This window comes from Camellia sinensis, chromosome 8 (assembly GCF_055761805.1).
Source record: "Camellia sinensis isolate YWXY chromosome 8, ASM5576180v1, whole genome shotgun sequence".
Lineage (NCBI taxonomy): Eukaryota > Viridiplantae > Streptophyta > Magnoliopsida > Ericales > Theaceae > Camellia > Camellia sinensis.
The window spans coordinates 189401297-189420152 of record NC_138968.1 but is presented as its reverse complement, the minus strand read 5'-3'; the positions used below and the strand labels follow the sequence as shown (position 1 = coordinate 189420152).

Here is an 18856-nt window from a genome sequence, read left to right as displayed (position 1 = left end):
AGGACTTGTGAAATAAATAAAAATAAATTATTTATAATTTTTATATATTTTTTATGACAGTTCTTCATGTTGTGTTTGGTAGAGTTTTGTAAATATGATTTGAGAGTATGAGTTGTATTTTGAGTTTGTGAGTTGTGGAATTATGATTTGAGTGTAGAAAATTTGTTTGGTTATGGTTTTTGAATAGAGTGTTGAATTGAGTGTGAAATTGAGTTTTGAAAGTTTAATTTGACATGTGAAATAAGAAAATTTGTTTGGTTATGAGTTTTGAAAAAAGTTTTCAAAACTTAATTCAAATTGTTATAACTCAAAACAAAACACACTACTTTCATACTATTGAAAATTCTGATCAACACCCATAACCAAACTCTTTTTAAAATTCAAATAAAAAAATTTATTATTAGCAGAAAATAACATTAATCAATTTTTTAATTGAAAATACTACAAAGGAAATAAATTTTTTTCAAAATCAATATTCAAAAAATTTAAATCATAAATATTTAAATAATTTAAATAATCTAAAAAATTTAATAAGTAAAAAATTAAAATAAATATTCAAAAAATTTAAATTGTAAAAATTTAAATAATTTAAAATGTTAATATTTTAAATTTAAAAATAATTCTACACTCAAATTGTAACCAAACACATAAAACAAAACTCAATTAATAAATTATTTTTAAAACTCATAACCAAACACATAACTCGAAACTCCAAACTACTTTCATAACTTTACACTCAAATCGTAACCAAATACATAACAAAAAATTTAAAATATTTAAAAATATTTTTATAAAATAGAGTTTGAATTTATTTTTATAAAACATTTTAAAATTAAAAAAATTAAAATCGTAATATTTTGAAATTAAAATATTCAAAAAATTAAAAAAATCGTAACATATTTAAATATTAAAATATTTAAAATCTTAACAAAATTAAAATATTTTTTAAATATTTAAATATTAAAAATATTAAAAAAATTAAAATATTGATTTGAATTATGTTTTGAATTATGTGTTTAGTTATGAGTTTTGAAAAGTAATGATTATGTTTTGAATTGAGTTATGAAAAATAGGTGTAGAATTATGATTTGAAAGCTCAAAGCAAACAACATACTCAAATCAATGGGTGAAACTATAATTTGAGATCGTAACAAAACGGAGCCTAAGATTCTCTTTAGTATTTTTGTTTTTTTTTGTTTTTTAAACTTGAATTTTTATAACTTTCTTATTATTCTTCTCACTTACTTATGAAAAATATTGTGGGATTTCAGAAAATAATTAAATTTTTTCTTTTCATGAAAGTGCTTTTTTATAACAGATTTTGAAAAAAGTTTGTCAAACCAATTTTATATATCAATTTTTATTTTTTATACTTTTGAAAATAAAAAAGCAATTTTAAAAATTAAAAAAAATTAAAAAAAAACTTGTTTGTTGGTAGTAAAGTGAATTTGCATGATCAATATAATATGTTCCTAAATTTTCATCATAATAATAATAATAATAATAATAATAATAATAAGTGAAATGATATCCACACTCTCATAAAAGGATAAATTATTATATGCTCCAGAATCATTATTTAAAAAATGAAAAAAAAAAAAAAAAACTCACATTTAAGTTACATATAAGTGAGTGTATGATTTCTAGATGGTTGGAATAAGGTATTGCCAAAAGAGGTCGTTTGATTTTTGTGTTAGGCTAAAAAATTACAGAAAGGACAAAAAAAAAAAGTCAAATAATTACACAAAAAACAAAAATCACAAAAAGATAAAAAAAAAAAAAAAAAAAACCGTCATTCCAAAGTTAAAAAGTCAAAAAAGCTAAACAAGAATACCAAACAACTAAAAAAGTCCCAAGTTAAAAAATCAAAAAATAACTAAAAAAATCATTGCCAAATGAGCACTTTAAATACCTTCTCCCAATTAATATCATTTTCCTAAAACCTCATTTGGAAATATGTTAATTTAATAATTTTTTGACTTTTTACAAAAAAAAAAAAAATTGTATAAAAAAATAGAGAGAATAATATTACAACTTATAGTGACTTTTTGATTAAAATTGAAAGTTATTATCAGCTTTAGCTTTTCATCCTATAAAATGAAATTTCTTATAAAATTCCATATATTTGTTTGCAAAAAACAGTATTGGCATGTTTGATGGGAAGGATTAGAGCATAGGATTGGGATTATTAATCCGCGGGTCCAATTATCCTATATTTGTGTTGACATTTTGTTTTAGGATTATCAATCCAATGGATAATTAATCCAACAAATTTGTAGGATTATTAGTAATGGGGTAGAGGTGGGATTGTGAATACCACACTAATTTGATTGGATTATTAATACCTCACTATTAGTCTTGTGGAATCAAACATGGCCTATATGTATATTAAGGAATAGAAGAACATGAATTATGAAAAAAATTCAAAACAAAGTATTAATAATAAGTTTATTGGGCACACTTAACAGCAAATAAATGGTAATACAAATTCAAATAAGACCGTAAATCAGACTCAAACGCAAAGAATGCAAAGGATAATTCTAGTCACATATGAAAAAATCACACATCTAATAATGAAATTTCTGTGTCCTCATCTCGACCCTTGCTTCAGCATCTAGTTGCGCGACTGGATTGCATCAACTATGCTCTTGTCAATCTGGAATGCCTTGGCAAGAACATCACTAGAAATTCGAGGGTTTGATTTGAAAACAGCATTGGCAATGGTGATGACACCGGGGTTTTGGCTGCTCAATGCAGCAATGGCGACAGCATTTCCATACCCAACATTCCTTTGAAAGTGAATAAGTCCGATTGGAAACACAAACACGTCACCCTCGTAGAGGATTTTGCTGATGAGACGGTTTTCAGGGTTGGATGTGACAAAGCCAACGTGGAGGGTGCCTTCAAGTGTTGGGTATACCTCCTTATTGGAGTGTGGGACCCAATTGATTCATTAAAAGAGTTTTAATTTGGCTTGGTTTAGTATAATATATTTTTATATATTATATTTGTGGAAACCCAATCTAATTTGGTAACAACTAAGGTTTGATAAAACAAAACCCTAGATTCACAATATATATATATATATATATATATATATTGTTTTGGGTGTGCCGTAGGAGATGAGGGCAGCGGCTGTTTTTGTATGTGTGTGTGCTGGATGATCTTCTTGGGTAATCATCATTGTAGACAAGCATGCTGCCGGTTTGATTTAGTGGAAGGATTTCAGCAATCTTTGTGTGGGTTGATTTGGAAAATTATTTTGGATCTTCTACAACTTTGGTTTTGAAGATTTTGGTTCATCTATTTGGTGAGGTCTTTCCTCTTTGTTTATTTGTGATTATTTGGAATTCACCTAAGGGTGATTTTGTGAGCCCATTGGTGTCTCGTTTGTAATCGTTTAAAACTCTTTGGTTGATAGTGGAATCGGATTTCGATCCCGTGGACGTACCTCACATTGAGGGAACCACGTAAAAATTCTTGTGTTGCCTTTGATTTAATTTTTCCGCATTAGTTTTTATTCCCATTGATTGATTTACTTGTGGGGAATCACATCGATTTTCCTTAACAACTGGTATCAGAGCTTACGGTTTATTTGAATTTATTTATTTGTGTAAATCAATGGAGGGGAATGTGGGTCGTATGTCTAGCTTCAATGGAAGCAATTGGGTAACTTGGAAAACTAAAATGGAGGACCTATTATTTTGTAAAGATTTATATGGACCCATTGAGGGTGATTCTGGCAAACCCGAGGGTATGAAAGATGATGAATGGAATAGGCTTAATCGAAAAGCCGTTGGTGTTATCCGTCAATGGATTGATGACAGTGTGTTTCATCATGTTGCTACTGAAACTTCAGCACATGATTTATGGAAAAAATTAGAGGGCCTTTATGATAGGAAATCAGCCACAAATAAAGCTTTTCTGTTTCGTAAGTTGGTTAATTTAAAATATAAAGAGGGCAGCCCTATTCCGGAACATCTGAATGAAATAAAGAGTATTGTTAACCAACTTGCTTCTATGAAAATTATTTTTGATGATGAGTTGCAGGCTTTGATGCTACTTAGTTCTTTGCCCGAAAGTTGGGAGACTTTGGTTGTGACAGTTAGTAATTCAGCGCCCGATGGAGTTGTCACAATGGGCCAAGTCACTAGTAGCCTGTTGAATGAAGAAACTAGAAGAAAATCAGCGGGTTCCTCTCATTCGGAAGCATTCGTTGTGAGAGGCCGAAGCAAAACAAGGGGGAGGAGTAAGACTCCTCATGGTCGTGATCAAAGCCGTGACAAGTCAAGAGATGGCTCTTTTTCAAAGAAAGACGTTGAGTGCTATTATTGCCATGAGAAAGGGCACATGAAGCGGGAATGCCGAAAGCTCAAGAATAAGGAGAAAAGGCGTGACAAAAGTGTGGACAAGAAGCAAGAAGACACAACGGCAGTTACTACCAATGCTGATCTCATGGTCGTTTGTGAAGATGATTGTATCAATTTTGTGGGCCAAGAGAGCAATTGGGTGATTGATTCCGGTGCTTCTTTTCATGTGACTTCTCGAGTTGATTTCTTCACTACCTACACCGAAGGAGATTATGGTTCTGTTCGAATGGGTAATGAAGGTTTGTCCAAGATTATCGGCATGGGTGATGTTTGCTTGGAAACAAATTTGGGCTGCAAGTTATTGCTTAAAGACGTGAGGCATGTTCCCGACATTCGCCTCAATTTGATCTCTACTGGGAAGCTAGATGATGAAGGCTTCAACAACAAATTTGGTGATGGAATATGGAAGCTCACAAAGGGTTCCTTGGTGGTGGCTAAGTGTAAGAAGACTCATACACTTTATTCGATGCAAGGAAAAATTTGTAAAGGTGTTGTCAATGCACTTGAAGAAGATACTTCTACTGAATTATGGCACAAGCGGCTTGGCCATATGAGTGAAAAGGGGCTGCAAGTATTGTTCAAGAAAGAGCTTCTACCCGGTTTGAAAGGTACACATCTTAAAACTTGTGTTCATTGTTTGGCGGGTAAACAACATAGAGTTTCTTTTCATAAAAATGTTGTTTCTAGAAAAGAAAATGTTTTGGAGTTGATTCATTCTGATGTTTGTGGTCCTTTAAAAGTTAGAACACATGGTGGTGCACTTTATTTTGTTACTTTCATTGATGATTATTCAAGGAAAGTTTGGGCTTTTTTACTAAAAACTAAAGATCAAGTTCTAGAAGTATTTAAGCATTTTCAGGCCATGGTTGAAAGAGAAACAGGGCAGAAATTGAAGTGCATCCGATCAGACAATGGTGGTGAATACATTGGGCCATTTGATGAGTATTGTCGCAGCCAAGGTATTCGACACCAAAAGACAGTTAAGAAGACTCCTCAACAAAATGGGGTTGCCGAGAGGATGAACCGCACCATTGTGGAAAGAACAAGGTGTTTGCTTTCACAAGCTAAATTGCCAAGATCCTTTTGGGGTGAGGCATTGAAGACAGCGGTTGATGTGATCAATTTGTCTCCTTCCTATCCATTGAATGGTGATGTTCCAGAAAGAGTTTGGACCGGCAAAGATGTGTCTTATGAGCACTTGAGAGTGTTTGGTTGCCGAGCTTTTGTTCACATTCCAAAAGATGAGAGGTCCAAGCTTGATAGTAAGTCAAGACAATGTATTTTTCTTGGCTATGGGCGTGATGAATTTGGATATAGATTGTGGGATCCGGTCGACAAGAAAGTCATTCGAAGCCGTGATGTTGTGTTTCTTGAAGACCAAACAATTGAAGACTTTGGCAAAGGTGATCAACCGGAGCCAAAAGCTAGTGATCTCATTGACATGGATTTATCGCCTTCATCTTCAGTTGATGATGAAAATGGGGGAGATGTGCAGCCACCTATTGAAGATGTAGAGGATGATGCTAATTCTAATGAAGTTGAGTCAGAAATTGAGGAAGAGCATCCAACTCAAGAACTACCACCACAACTTGAGTTGAGGAAATCTACAAGGGACCGACAACCTTCAAGAAAGTATCCTCCCAATGAATTTGTGTTGATTTCTGATCAAGGGGAGCCGGAGAGCTACCAAGAAGCAATTGAGCATGCAAAGAAAGGTGATTGGAAAAAGGCCATGGAAGAGGAGATGAATTCCTTAGTTGAAAATCATACTTATGATTTAGTGAAGTTGCCTAAGGGGAGGAAAATTCTGAAAAATAAGTGGGTTTTCAAATTGAAGAATGATGGCAAGAATCTGAGGTACAAGGCACGTCTTGTTGTGAAAGGCTTTGGGCAAAAGAAAGGTATTGATTTTGATGAAATTTTCTCACCGGTTGTAAAGATGTCTTCTATTCGGGTTGTACTTGGCATGGCTGCAAGTATGAACCTTGAAGTTGAGCAACTTGATGTGAAGACCGCATTTCTTCATGGTGACCTTGAAGAAGAAATTTACATGGAGCAACCGGAAGGATTTGTGGAAAAAGGGAAAGAGAAATTTGTTTGCAAATTGAAGAAAAGTTTGTATGGTCTCAAGCAAGCCCCGCGGCAATGGTACAAAAAATTTGACTCTTTCATGATGAATAATGGTTTTACTAAAACCACTTCGGACCATTGTGTGTTTGTGAAAAATTTTCCAGATGGTAAATTTATTATTCTTTTGCTTTATGTTGATGACATGTTAATTGTGGGTCAAGATTCTACCATGATAAACAGGTTGAAATTGGAGTTGAGCAAGTCTTTTGCTATGAAAGATTTGGGACCGGCAAAGCAAATTCTTGGTATGAAAATTGTTCGTGATCGCAAAGAGGGGCTGATTTGGTTGTCTCAAGAAAGCTACGTTGAGAAAGTTCTTGAGAGGTTCAATATGGATAAAGCGAAGCCGGTTGGTTGTCCACTTGCGGGTCATTTCAAGCTTAGTTCGAATCAATGTCCTACAAGTGAGAAAGACAAGGAAGAGATGCAGAAAGTTCCTTATGCTTCAGCAGTTGGTTCTTTGATGTACGCCATGGTTTGTACAAGGCCGGATATTGCTCACGCAGTTGGTGTGGTGAGTCGGTTTCTCTCTAATCCGGGCAAAGAACATTGGGCAGCGGTAAAATGGATTCTAAGGTATCTTCGAGGGACTTCGAAGGTGTGTTTGTGTTTTGGGGATGGTAAGCCGATGCTTGATGGGTTCACAGATTCTGACATGGCCGGTGATGTTGATTCTAGGAAATCTACTTCGGGGTATTTGATGACTTTTGCAGGGGGAGCTGTGGCATGGCAATCTAAATTACAAAAATGTGTTGCTCTCTCAACTACCGAAGCTGAATTTATTGCTATTACAGAAGCTTGCAAAGAAGAGTTATGGCTGAAGAAATTTTTGCAAGAGTTGGGTTTGAAGCAAGAAAAGTATGTGCTTTATTGTGATAGTCAAAGTGCTATTCACTTGAGTAAAAATTCTACTTTTCATTCGAGATCGAAACACATTGATGTGAGATACCATTGGATTCGTGATGTGTTAGATTCAAAATTGTTACAACTCGAAAAGGTTCACACAGATGATAATATTTCAGACATGTTGACAAAGACTTTGTCGAGAGACAAACATTTAAAGTGTCGAACTTTGGCGGGTATGGTTGATGTCTCCACCTAAGTCGGTAGGGGGAGAATTGTTGGGTATACCTCCTTATTGGAGTGTGGGACCCAATTGATTCATTAAAAGAGTTTTAATTTGGCTTGGTTTAGTATAATATATTTTTATATATTATATTTGTGGAAACCCAATCTAATTTGGTAACAACTAAGGTTTGATAAAACAAAACCCTAGATTCACAATATATATATATATATATATATATATATATTGTTTTGGGTGTGCCGTAGGAGATGAGGGCAGCGGCTGTTTTTGTATGTGTGTGTGCTGGATGATCTTCTTGGGTAATCATCATTGTAGACAAGCATGCTGCCGGTTTGATTTAGTGGAAGGATTTCAGCAATCTTTGTGTGGGTTGATTTGGAAAATTATTTTGGATCTTCTACAACTTTGGTTTTGAAGATTTTGGTTCATCTATTTGGTGAGGTCTTTCCTCTTTGTTTATTTGTGATTATTTGGAATTCACCTAAGGGTGATTTTGTGAGCCCATTGGTGTCTCGTTTGTAATCGTTTAAAACTCTTTGGTTGATAGTGGAATCGGATTTCGATCCCGTGGACGTACCTCACATTGAGGGAACCACGTAAAAATTCTTGTGTTGCCTTTGATTTAATTTTTCCGCATTAGTTTTTATTCCCATTGATTGATTTACTTGTGGGGAATCACATCGATTTTCCTTAACATCAAGAACCGTCAAGATTTCGGTAGCACGTGGGTGAGTGTGAGGAGGGTTGATGCCCCATGGTGCGTAGTCGATGCGTACCATGGACACACCAAGGGTGTTGAGCCCTGGAATTTGGGCCACAGAGACTGGGGTGACCTTTGAGCCAACTTGGTTTGATGTGTTGCCTGCTATGTTGAGGCCTCCAAATGAGAAATCAGAGGCTTGAGCTAGCTTGGGATCTTTGCATGCCATGCCGTTCACTCTAACTGCAAAAGATGAACCAAAAACAAATAAGAAACAATCAATTGCACATATATCTCATTTTCAAACCTTTTTTTCACATTAAATTGACTATTCAATTATCAAAGAAAGTGTGAGCCATAACTACAAGCATATTATATCAAATTGCTCATTTTGAACAGTTGAATAATTATATATCGACTCTTAACTCTCTATGCAAGCCGAGATTAATGGTATAAAACCTCCACGCCCAATAAATATTAGGTGCAATGATGATATCATTTTAAGTTGTATTACCTATCACTAAAAATTGTAAATCAAGTTGGATGGGATATTTATTTCTTGTTTCCAACTGATTCAACCACATTGTTCTCACTATTATAATGTGAAATTTCTCATTAATTGATAATATTGATACGTGATATCACTATTATACATGCATGCAATATATATATACCTGAGTTGTTAGTGTCTGCAATGCAGAAGTCCTGCAAGGGACTAGGCTCAAAGGAAAAGGCAAGAGAGGAACTACTGATGAGAACTATCAAACCCAACAAGATAGCATTTGTTTCCATCTTGAAATTGCCTTTGAATTTCAATTTCAAACCCAACAAGAGAGAGCTATGAAATGCAAGAGAGCCTGATAAGTGGAGATGTGAAACAATGCATGGTTTGAGAGCTCTATATAGAGAGACAAAAGAGGGGTGATAATATTGACAATATACAAACAAGTTTGCATGAATATGCAAGGATTACCTTATTAATTTATTATTGTGCCGTCCAACCATGAGGAAGATTTCTGCATTTGTATGACCATGTCTAATTTATCACTAACTCATACATAAAATACAAGTACTAATGGATTTTTTTGAAATGATTAAGAATTACCCAAGTTATGTCTAATCCAATGATTCAAAACAAAGAAAGGATAAAGGATTCCAAAATAAGGAAATGTTCTTTCAATTGTCTCAATAACTGGATCTGAATAAAAATATGATCATTTGTCATGGATCTCACAGCTTTAATTCAAAGTCTAAATATAAAAGGCTATTGTCTCAATAACTAAATCTGAATAAAAATATGATCATTTGTCATGGATTTTTCTGCTTTAATTCAAAGTTTAAATATAAAATGATATAATTTTATAATGTGTAATTGATATTATATCATTAGATTTTTTTGGAGAGAGAGAGAGACTTTTTTTAAGATATATGTTTATGTTTGGGGAAATTATTCAATAATCCCGGAGCACCACGTGTCCATACTCCAAATCAATCACCAATTAGTTAGCCCCATGTCGTCCCCCCATCTCCAACATAAATCGTGGGCCCTTGTGTCTCTCCACCAATAAAAATCTTATGGAGCACTACGTGTCCATACTCCAAACCAATCACCAATTAGTTAGCCCCATGTCGTCCCCCATTTCCAACATAAATCGTGGGCCCTTGTGTCTCTCCACCAATAAAAATCTTATGGAACACTACGTGTCCATACTCTAGGAGTACTGAACAATCACCCGTATGTTTGGCATGTTTATTTGGGCTAAAATAGCTATATAGGTCAAAACTGACTATTATAGCCAAATATGACAAAATGTCACATCTAAATCATAATCATTTTATTTTTTCTCTCACAAAAGTTAAAAAAGTCAAAAAAATTATCTCAAACGAGACTTTTTAGAGCCTAAGGCCTCGTTTGGCAAGTGGCTTTTTTAGCCAAAAAGTTACTAAAAAAATCAAAAAGCCAACAACCTATACCAAAAAGTCAAAGATTTCCTTTTCTCTCCACTTTTTGTACATCTTTTCGTAAAAAGCCAAAAAGTCATCCCAAATATTTTAGTTTTTTTTATATCATATTTTAGCTAAAAAACTAAAAAATTACTAAAAAAACCTGTTAAAATAACAAAAAAACTAAAAAAACTAACTCACATCCTAAACGGAGGCATATTTGACTAAAACTAATAGTCAGCTTATTTTTCAACTTTAATTTTGTCTTTTTTTCAACTTTGAATCAATTTTTTTAACTATTTACGATTCTAAAAAATTAAATAAAAAAAAAGTATCGATTTTATTCACTAAGGCAGAAGTAAGTCAAATTTTGTCCCCAAAAAAAACAGCTTGCAATTTGTCATTTTTGCATTTTTTTAAAAAATTAAAATTATCTAATTGAGTTGGATCTAAAAAGTTTTAAAAAATAACATATTTAAAAATTAAAAAAAAAGAGGCTAAACATCAAAATAAGATGAAGCAGCAATGAGCTTACAAACTACTGTTATTATTTATTTATTTATTTTCTTTGTTAAAACTTGTTTTAAATTTTTATGACCTTAAGCCGGCTTAGTTTTGAGTCAAAGACGGAGAAACATGATGCCCAATCTAAATACTCCAAGTGCAATTTCGAAATGACAAATGGCAATAGACGTTCTGTTTTCATATTATTTTTTAATTTTTTTGTCATTTTATTTCTTATTTACTTTGTAAAAAGAAATTCAAGAGAGTACAACTTATTAAAATTCTGGTGTTTGTATGTAGTTTACAACACTCAAATGTGTTTCACCATTCTTATTAATGTTTCGACAATTGTAGAGAGACAAGATTGCCATGAAAGACAAAGTAGTATGTGTAGATTTTTGTAACTAGTGGCGGAGCACATGGGGACTGGGGGTCACGTGCCTCTTTTGAATTTTTTTTTTTTGTTTAAATAAAATTTTAACCAAATAATATTTAGAATAAAATATTAAGGACATTTTTAAATTTATGAAAATAATAGTAATTTTTTTTTGAAAATGAAGTGATTACAACAAATTATATTTTTATGTATGAAAATTTTGTGAAAAAATCTCAATATAAAAGTAATATTCATCATTATTGATATGTAAATATAATTAATCTCACTATAAATATGTAAAAATTACTAGAGTGTTAATTATATTTGCATGTGGAGTTCATCCTTCATATGTTGCTTTACTATTGGTTTGTGATATCATATGTTAATAATGACGTGATATCACTATTATATGAAATTTTTATTCAAATTTTGTAAAAATTTGATTTATCTTACCATTATATAATTTATTTTACAGTTTAAATATATGAATTTTTTACATTATTCAAGATACACTAGTTACACGCAATATTTTCTTTTTCATTTTACTCGAAATTAATTGTAAAATTTTATATGAAATACTTTTGTAACAATTTATTTAATTTTTTATACTTAATATTAATTCAAAAATTATTAAATAAAGTTATAATTAATAAGTATCCATCCTGATTTAATTTTTTGGATCCGCCATTGCTCATAACATCAATATATGCTTTTTTTTTTCTACTTTTTTGGTCGCTGGATAATTGTATTTTGATTTCCTTTGCTATTTGTTATTTTTATTTTTAATTTAGTCACAATCACATGAAATAGTGAGAATTTAAAATTATAAAAATAAAAATTAAGAAACTATGTTTAAGAATATCATTTGTATATTTACGATTTTTTTTTTTTAATTTAGAAAAAGGTATATTTATGATTTTGATAATTGATTCATAGGTTAGGCTAGGTACTAGTTGTGCACTTTAAATTTTTAAGACTCTTCGCGTCTCACGTTGATAAAGAAAAAATATATATTTTATCTTTTTTTATTCTTATATTTGTACATTATTTATATTAATTTTCATCACTTTACTCCTATTAAAATAAAGATAATTATATTAAATTTAAGGGTAACCTATAAATACATCCCTGAAATTTATTTAAAATATAAATTACCCCTGTAATTTAAAAAATTATAAATATCCCATTGTTAAAAAAATTTATTTAACAGAATTAACTAAAAAGAAGAAATTCATAATTGCTCTCTTGTATAATAATAAAATTATCTAAATTATTAATTGAAACATATTTATAACATCATTAAAAATTATTAATTGACTCGATGATTTATTTATAAAATGAGTGATTTGTTATGAAATTAAATATCTCAAGAGGTGGAATGTAATTTTCAGAACCACAGAGGGTGATTTGTATTTTAATCAAATATGAGAGGGTACTGCTGTGAGCAACTCACTGTAGTAACTACCGTGAGTTGAAACGACATCGTTTCATCATATAAATAAATAAAAAATTGGTTTGGTTGTTAAGAGGGCTTGAATATTTTGGACATATATTATATTTATTACAATCTGTATTCCAGCATAAAAAAAAATTTACAATCTGCTATAAGTAAAATACAAAACAACAATTCAAGCTAAAACGTGGGTCTGTTAGGAGCGGGAAGGGTTTGGGTTGTCTGCCGTCTCTCCACCATTACTCCGTCGTTCTTCCACCATGCCTCCACCGTTTGCTCTAACGATCCTCCGCCATTGTTGTACCGTAGCTCCACCATCACCATTGTCATTAAGGTTGCTTATTTGCTTTGTAAGAATCTTCACTCAAGTTTAAAATATATATATATATATATATATATATATTTTGTATTTATTACAATCTGTCATGTATATATATATGGTGATTTATTTTCATATTAAATAGAGATTGTGTTTTGGATTGGGATTTTAATATAATATTATAGGATTCTGATATGTGTATGTATATAGTGATTTGTATCAAATTGATGCTCTGTTATTGTAGGAATGTGTTATTGTGTTTTGGATTAGGAATTGATGTTCTGTTAAATTAACTTCACAATTTGATATGTATAAGAATCTGTTATTGTATATGGTGATTTAAATGTTGGTATTTTCATTATGTTTTCACATAATGTAAGTTCAAAAATTTTATGATCTTTTTTAATTCAAATTGATGCTCTGTTATTATAGGAATGTGTTATTGTGTTTTAGATTAGGAATTGATGCTCTGTTAAATTAACTTCACAATTTGATATGTATAAGAATTTGTTATGATATATGTCAGTACCTTTCATGAAGACTTCAATTAGTAATTTTTAAGAATATAAATTAACAGTTAGCAGCAAATGTATTTGCATTAGCAATGTAAACAAACAAACATAATAATGTTTTTGTAAGCTTTTAAACAAGTAATTTAATTCCTATAGTTTAAGGAACAGATACTTTTGATCTTGATTTTTTAATTATCAATTTTTAATTTTAAATAAGCTTCCAGTGCCCTTTGAATTCTTGATATAGTAATTGGCTTCCCCCTACAAATCCTAACTGTGTTATGTTGCATTTTGGTTCTCACATATGTTCTTTTGTTGTTTTTTATGACAAGTTCCATCATTTAATATATATGGTCACAATTATTTCAAAATTTTGCTAACAAATACTATTAAAATACAAGAAAAATATAAAAATTAATAGATCTTGAGAGACTTTTCACTAAATACAAAACATTTTTTGACAATAGACTATTGGTCTATTGTTTTATTTGATTTCCAAGGACCAATCTTTTATTGTGGTAATTTATCTTATTGTTGATGTTATTTTTGTGCTATTTTTATTGTTATTAGACTTTATATTTAGTAGTGCAAAAATGGAAGATGGTGCACTTGAGGAGTTGGCCAAGAATTCCATGCCATGTGTTGGAATGGAATTTGATTCGGAAGAAGCTGCTTATGAATTCTACAATGAATATGGAAGGATTGTGGGATTTAGTATTAGAAGAGATTACCATACAAAAAGTAACAAAGATGGTATCGTGATTAATAGAAAGTTTGTTTGTTGTAAGGAGGGAGAAAAGGAAAAAGATAAACGGTACAAAATAGTAAAACATCCTCAACATGAGACAAGAACAAAATGTAATGCATTCATGTGTACATCTTTTAGACGGGACTTGTCAAAATGGGTTCTGATGAAGTTTGATGATAATCACAACCACTTTTTGTATATTTCTCAATGTACGCATATGATGTCATCTCAAAGAAAGTTGTGTAATGCTCAAGGTATAAATGTCGATGTAGCTGATGATACTGGTATATCACTTAAGGCATCACATAATCTTATTAGCGCCTTAGCAGAAGGGAAGGAATTTGTAGGGTTCACGCGAGAGGATCAAAAAACCTACTTACGTGCAAAAAGGTAACGAAACTTACAATATAGTGAAGCAGGAAGTTTGTTGAGACATTTCCAGCAACAAGCCATTGAAAATCCATATTTTTACTTTGCATTTCAGTTGGATGTTGATGAGATGATTACTACCATTTTTTGGGCTGATCATCAGATAATTACAGATTATGGCATTTTCGGTGATGCTGTGTCATTTGACACAACATTCCGAACAAACAAAGAGTACTGTCTACTTGCTTTATTTACTGGCTTTAACCACTTCAGAATGACTGTGATTTTTGGTGCTGCATTATTATATGATGAAATTACAGCATCATTTGAGTGGTTATTTGAAACTTTCTTGCATGCAATGTCAGGAAAAAAGCCTATTAGTTTTTTCACAAATCAAAATCATGAAATGGCTAAGGCAATTTCTAAAATCATGCCCAAGGTATTTCATGGATTGTGCACTTTTCACCTAATGCAAAATGCTTTGAAGCATTTAGGCTACTTATTCAAGGGTGGTTTAAAATTTGGTTGCAATTTCAAAACTTATATTTTTGGGTATGAGGATGAGCATGAGTTGGTTGAAGCTTGGGATTCTTTTATTCATAAATATAACTTACAAGAGAACTTATGGATAAAGAAGACTTGGGAACTTAGAGAGAAGTGGGCGCATGTGTATATGAAGTTGGTATATGCTGCAAGAATACGAAGCACTCAACTTAGTGAAAGCTTGAATGTAGAATTGAAGAGGCATTTAAAAGTTGACCATAACATTGTTCAATTTTTTACACACTTCAATCGAGTTGTTATGGATAAGCGGTATAAAGAAGTAAAAACCATATACGATTCAAGACAACAATTGCCGAGAACAAAGTTGAAAATTTCTTCCATGTTAATTCAAGTTGCTAAGTTGTATACCCCTCTTATCTTTGACTTATTCATAATGAGTTACACACATCCTTTTGTTGTCAAGTGAAGCGATACCATGAGTTAGGAAGAGAAGTAATGGATGTGATTGGCTTATATGGAGAGGATAGAGAGTATATTGTGAAAGGTAATGTGGAAGTTAATGAGTCAGGAGGAGACAATATTTGTCAAGAAATTCATTGCACTTGTCAAAAATTTGAGAGTTTTGCAATTTTATGGGGTCATGCAATTAAGGCGCTTGATAGAATGAATATTATGAAAATTCCTGAAAGGTATATATTAGGTCAATGGAGACTAGATGCGAAGGATTGTGCAATTGAAGAAACAATTACAGTGGTTAAGAATGACCCTAAGTTGGTGATAGCAGCACGCTACAGAGATCTTTGTCCTAGAATGGTAAAACTAGCAGCTCGATCATCTGAATGCAAACTTGCCTATCAATTAGTTAATGAAACTCTTAGGGATTTGTGTGCAAAGGTAGACAATATGATGGCTTCATTAGACGGTTCAGACACTTTCGGTAGTGGAGGCAATATTGAAGTGGGTACCAAAGAATTTGTAGTTGATCCAAACTTTGCACGAGCTAAGGGCTTAAAAAAGAAAGAGGACAGACACAAGGGTGGGAGTAGATTAAAACCTTGGCATGAGAAGACTACTAAGAGAACAAAAGTTGTTTCACAACCTACCCGCCTTACTCAGGTATTGAATTTACCGAAGTACTTGATTTCGAATTAGCTAAATTTATTTTTAAATTTTGCAATGTACTAATAAATGTTTTACAATCTCTTTAGAGTATTGGACAGTCAAGCAACACTAGAAATATTCAGAATTCATTTTCAAACCACACACCGGTGAGATCTTATTATTTTTATTAAAATCATATTACTTAAGTACATTATGATCATAAAACTACTAACAATATTTTATGGACTAGGATGTTGAGATACCCTATTAGCCACAACTAATGAATTCCAGATATAATCTGCACATGCACAATGTTAATTTTGCATGCCCGCCAACTTATCTACTATCAACGCCTTTGTTTTCCCAAGCATCGTACAATCCACAAAGTTCTCAGGTGTGTAATATACTTGCTTGCAATCTAGATTTTTGTTTTTACATATATGTGTGTATTTATTTCCAATGCATTTCCTTATATCCCTTTTTTTTTTTTTTGGTTGCAGGGATTAGGATTTGATCTAGAAAAACACAGTCCCATGGTGGCTGAGTCAGTCTTTCGTAATGATAGTTTGTTTGATTTTTTCAGTCATTCGGAACCACCCTCGCAAAATTGAAATGTAAACATTTATCTAGCGGGCCACCCTTTTGCTTTATTTTTTAGAATTAAATTGAAATAGATTTAAGGTTTATTTAAGGAGAAGCCACCAATGTTATTGTGTTTTATTTTATTTATGTTTAATACATAATAGAGCATCAAATTGTGCATATTAGATATGGATTCAACGTTTATTTAAGGAGAAACCACTGTTATTGTGTTTTGAAAAATCTAGAAACCCTAGATGTTGATTTGTAATTATGTATCAATTTTAAGCAATAAACAACAACCCCAATCAAACAATCAAAACAAATCGACACAACGATTTTACGTGGAAAAACCACAATTGGAGCACCTCCAATTGTGATAAAAAAATCACGGGCAACAGCCACAAAACAATCCACTAAGAAGATATAAAGGAATTACACAGGTATACTCTCAATTACCTAGCGAATCCACGCCCAAATTGAACCAACCCCTATGTGTCTCTTCCAACCCCGTCTTCACCTCGGAATTGTCTTGACGATGAGCTACTTCAGAATCCACCAAAGCTTCAAGCTCAAATTCTTCAGAATCCACCGAATAACAACTCTCTCTTTTATATAGAATGAACAAACGAACCTTTAATGTATGCTTCTTAAACCATGAGTTGAATACTCAATAAAACATCAAAGAAAACTTGCAAAATATCCCTAGATATAAACCCTAGAACCCAAGAAGAAGATCTGGAGAAGTAATCCTAGATTTGGAGCAATTTGCGAATTTATAGAATCTGAAATCGCGAGGTCCGCTCGAGCATGGGAATGGACGCTCGAGCGGGGACACTATATGACGTGTTTCACACTAGGGTGTACGCTCGAGCGAGGAAATGGACGCTCGAGCGTGAAAACATAGACTTCAGTATTTTTGCAGTCACGCATACTTCTGGAAATTACTAATCTCCGCTCGAGCGAGGGAATGGACGCTCAAGCGGGGAGGCAACTTTGATTGCATTTTTGCATTTTGCTTCGGGGACGCTGCCCCTCGACCCCGCGAGCTGACCGGGCAGCTCGACCCCCGTCATAATCAGTGAAGTGGCAATCTTGAAAGCATTAACATCACAAAACTTCTCTGCAAGGTACAATTCGAGTTGGATTCGCATCTAAACACTCATAGCCTTACTAAAATAAAAAGTGCGAAAACAAATATCATTGAAAGGAGTTTTGTCAAACGGGGTTGCCAAGAATAAAAACTTAACAATCTCCCCCTTTGGCAATGCCGTGACAAAACACACCTAACAAATAAAATTCTAAACACCCCAACTCTTACAGCCAATAAAAAAAAACTTCTTTCTCAAGGTCATGATCTGCAAAACAACTATTAGTGCCACAATCCCCAAAACAACTATTAGTCCCACAAGAGTATATGAAAAAGCAATAGACATATGACACGATTATCTTGAAACATGAGATAGAAAACATGAATAGATGAAAACTAAGACTCATGAAAAACAACTCTCAAACAACAAAAGCAATATCATAAACCACACAAGCAGTGATATGACGATGTAAATACCAGGAACATGCAAGAAGGAAATAATTAGCAAACAGTGCATAGTAACATGCAAAACAACTATAGCCAATCTCCCTTACCAAACAAATCAAAGTGTTCATGCTAACAAACTCTTGCAATGATAAACCAAACTCCCTTTCACTAAAAACAACGAATAAGAAGAAAAACAACAAAAATAATATGGTGGAGCAAGCAAGAAATCTCAGATTTGTACCTTAGAACACACAAGATTATCCAAGAAATACAATTACTTGAAAGCACAATGTGCACAGTCTATGGAAGAGTTCTCATGAAAGAAAGTGATGCATTATGTGAAAAGCATAGATCCCATGATAAAAGTGTGTGTGTAACTCTTGGAGTTCGACAAACACTAGATTCAAATCCTAGCAGTGATATGAAAGCTGGACCTCTGACAAAAGAATCTAAGCACAACTAAGGAAAGTCAAACCACTAGGAAATAAGGGGTATTTGGTGAGTAAAGGCGACGGCTCCCCCTCAATCAATGAATCTTTTTTTTTTCTTTTTCATATCTTTTCTTCTTCTCTTTCTTTTTCTTTTTTTTTCTTTCTCTTTTTCTTTTGCACACTCATTGGCGG

The 18856-nt window shown here is 32.6% G+C and overlaps 3 protein-coding genes across 3 annotated transcripts; 2 read left to right on the top strand and 1 right to left on the bottom strand.

Annotated features, from left to right (window-relative positions):
* Positions 1–2614: 2614 nt before the first annotated feature.
* Positions 2615–14266, bottom strand: LOC114276154 (putative germin-like protein 2-1). The gene is made up of 4 exons (XM_082885893.1): positions 14236–14266; positions 8962–9045; positions 8292–8530; positions 2615–2920 (listed from the first exon to the last, which is right to left on the bottom strand). Exons 1-4 carry the CDS (start codon positions 14264–14266, stop codon positions 2615–2617), a joined length of 660 nt encoding a protein of 219 aa, XP_082742019.1.
* Positions 14267–14360: 94 nt separating this feature from the next.
* LOC114276148 (protein FAR1-RELATED SEQUENCE 5-like) lies at positions 14361–15482 on the top strand. Its single transcript, XM_028217928.2, has 2 exons — positions 14361–14486; positions 14628–15482. The coding sequence occupies exons 1-2, from the start codon at positions 14361–14363 to the stop codon at positions 15480–15482; spliced, it is 981 nt and encodes a 326-aa protein (XP_028073729.2).
* A 29-nt stretch (positions 15483–15511) lies between these two features.
* Positions 15512–16728, top strand: LOC114276147 (protein FAR1-RELATED SEQUENCE 2-like). Its single transcript, XM_028217927.2, has 3 exons — positions 15512–16132; positions 16225–16284; positions 16618–16728. Exons 1-3 carry the CDS (start codon positions 15512–15514, stop codon positions 16726–16728), a joined length of 792 nt encoding a protein of 263 aa, XP_028073728.2.
* The last annotated feature ends 2128 nt before the right edge of the window (positions 16729–18856 follow it).

Excerpts from the sequence above, each read along its gene's own strand:
- LOC114276154 (XM_082885893.1), bottom strand. The coding sequence starts at position 14,266 with ATGAATGCATTACATTTTGTTCTTGTCTCAT. Across the intron at positions 9,046-14,235 it reads ACATTTTGTTCTTGTCTCAT|TTCTCATCAGTAGTTCCTCT; the intron begins GTTGAGGATGTT and ends TGGGTTTGATAG. Across the intron at positions 8,531-8,961 it reads TGCAGACACTAACAACTCAG|TTAGAGTGAACGGCATGGCA; the intron begins GTATATATATAT and ends CATCTTTTGCAG.
- LOC114276147 (XM_028217927.2), top strand. The coding sequence starts at position 15,512 with ATGGATGTGATTGGCTTATATGGAGAGGATAGAGAGTATATTGTGAAA. Across the intron at positions 16,133-16,224 it reads AACCTACCCGCCTTACTCAG|AGTATTGGACAGTCAAGCAA; the intron begins GTATTGAATTTA and ends CAATCTCTTTAG. Across the intron at positions 16,285-16,617 it reads CATTTTCAAACCACACACCG|GGATTAGGATTTGATCTAGA; the intron begins GTGAGATCTTAT and ends TTTTGGTTGCAG.
- LOC114276148 (XM_028217928.2), top strand. The coding sequence starts at position 14,361 with ATGATGTCATCTCAAAGAAAGTTGTGTAATGCTCAAGGTATAAATGTC. Across the intron at positions 14,487-14,627 it reads TAGCAGAAGGGAAGGAATTT|TTGGATGTTGATGAGATGAT; the intron begins GTAGGGTTCACG and ends TTTGCATTTCAG.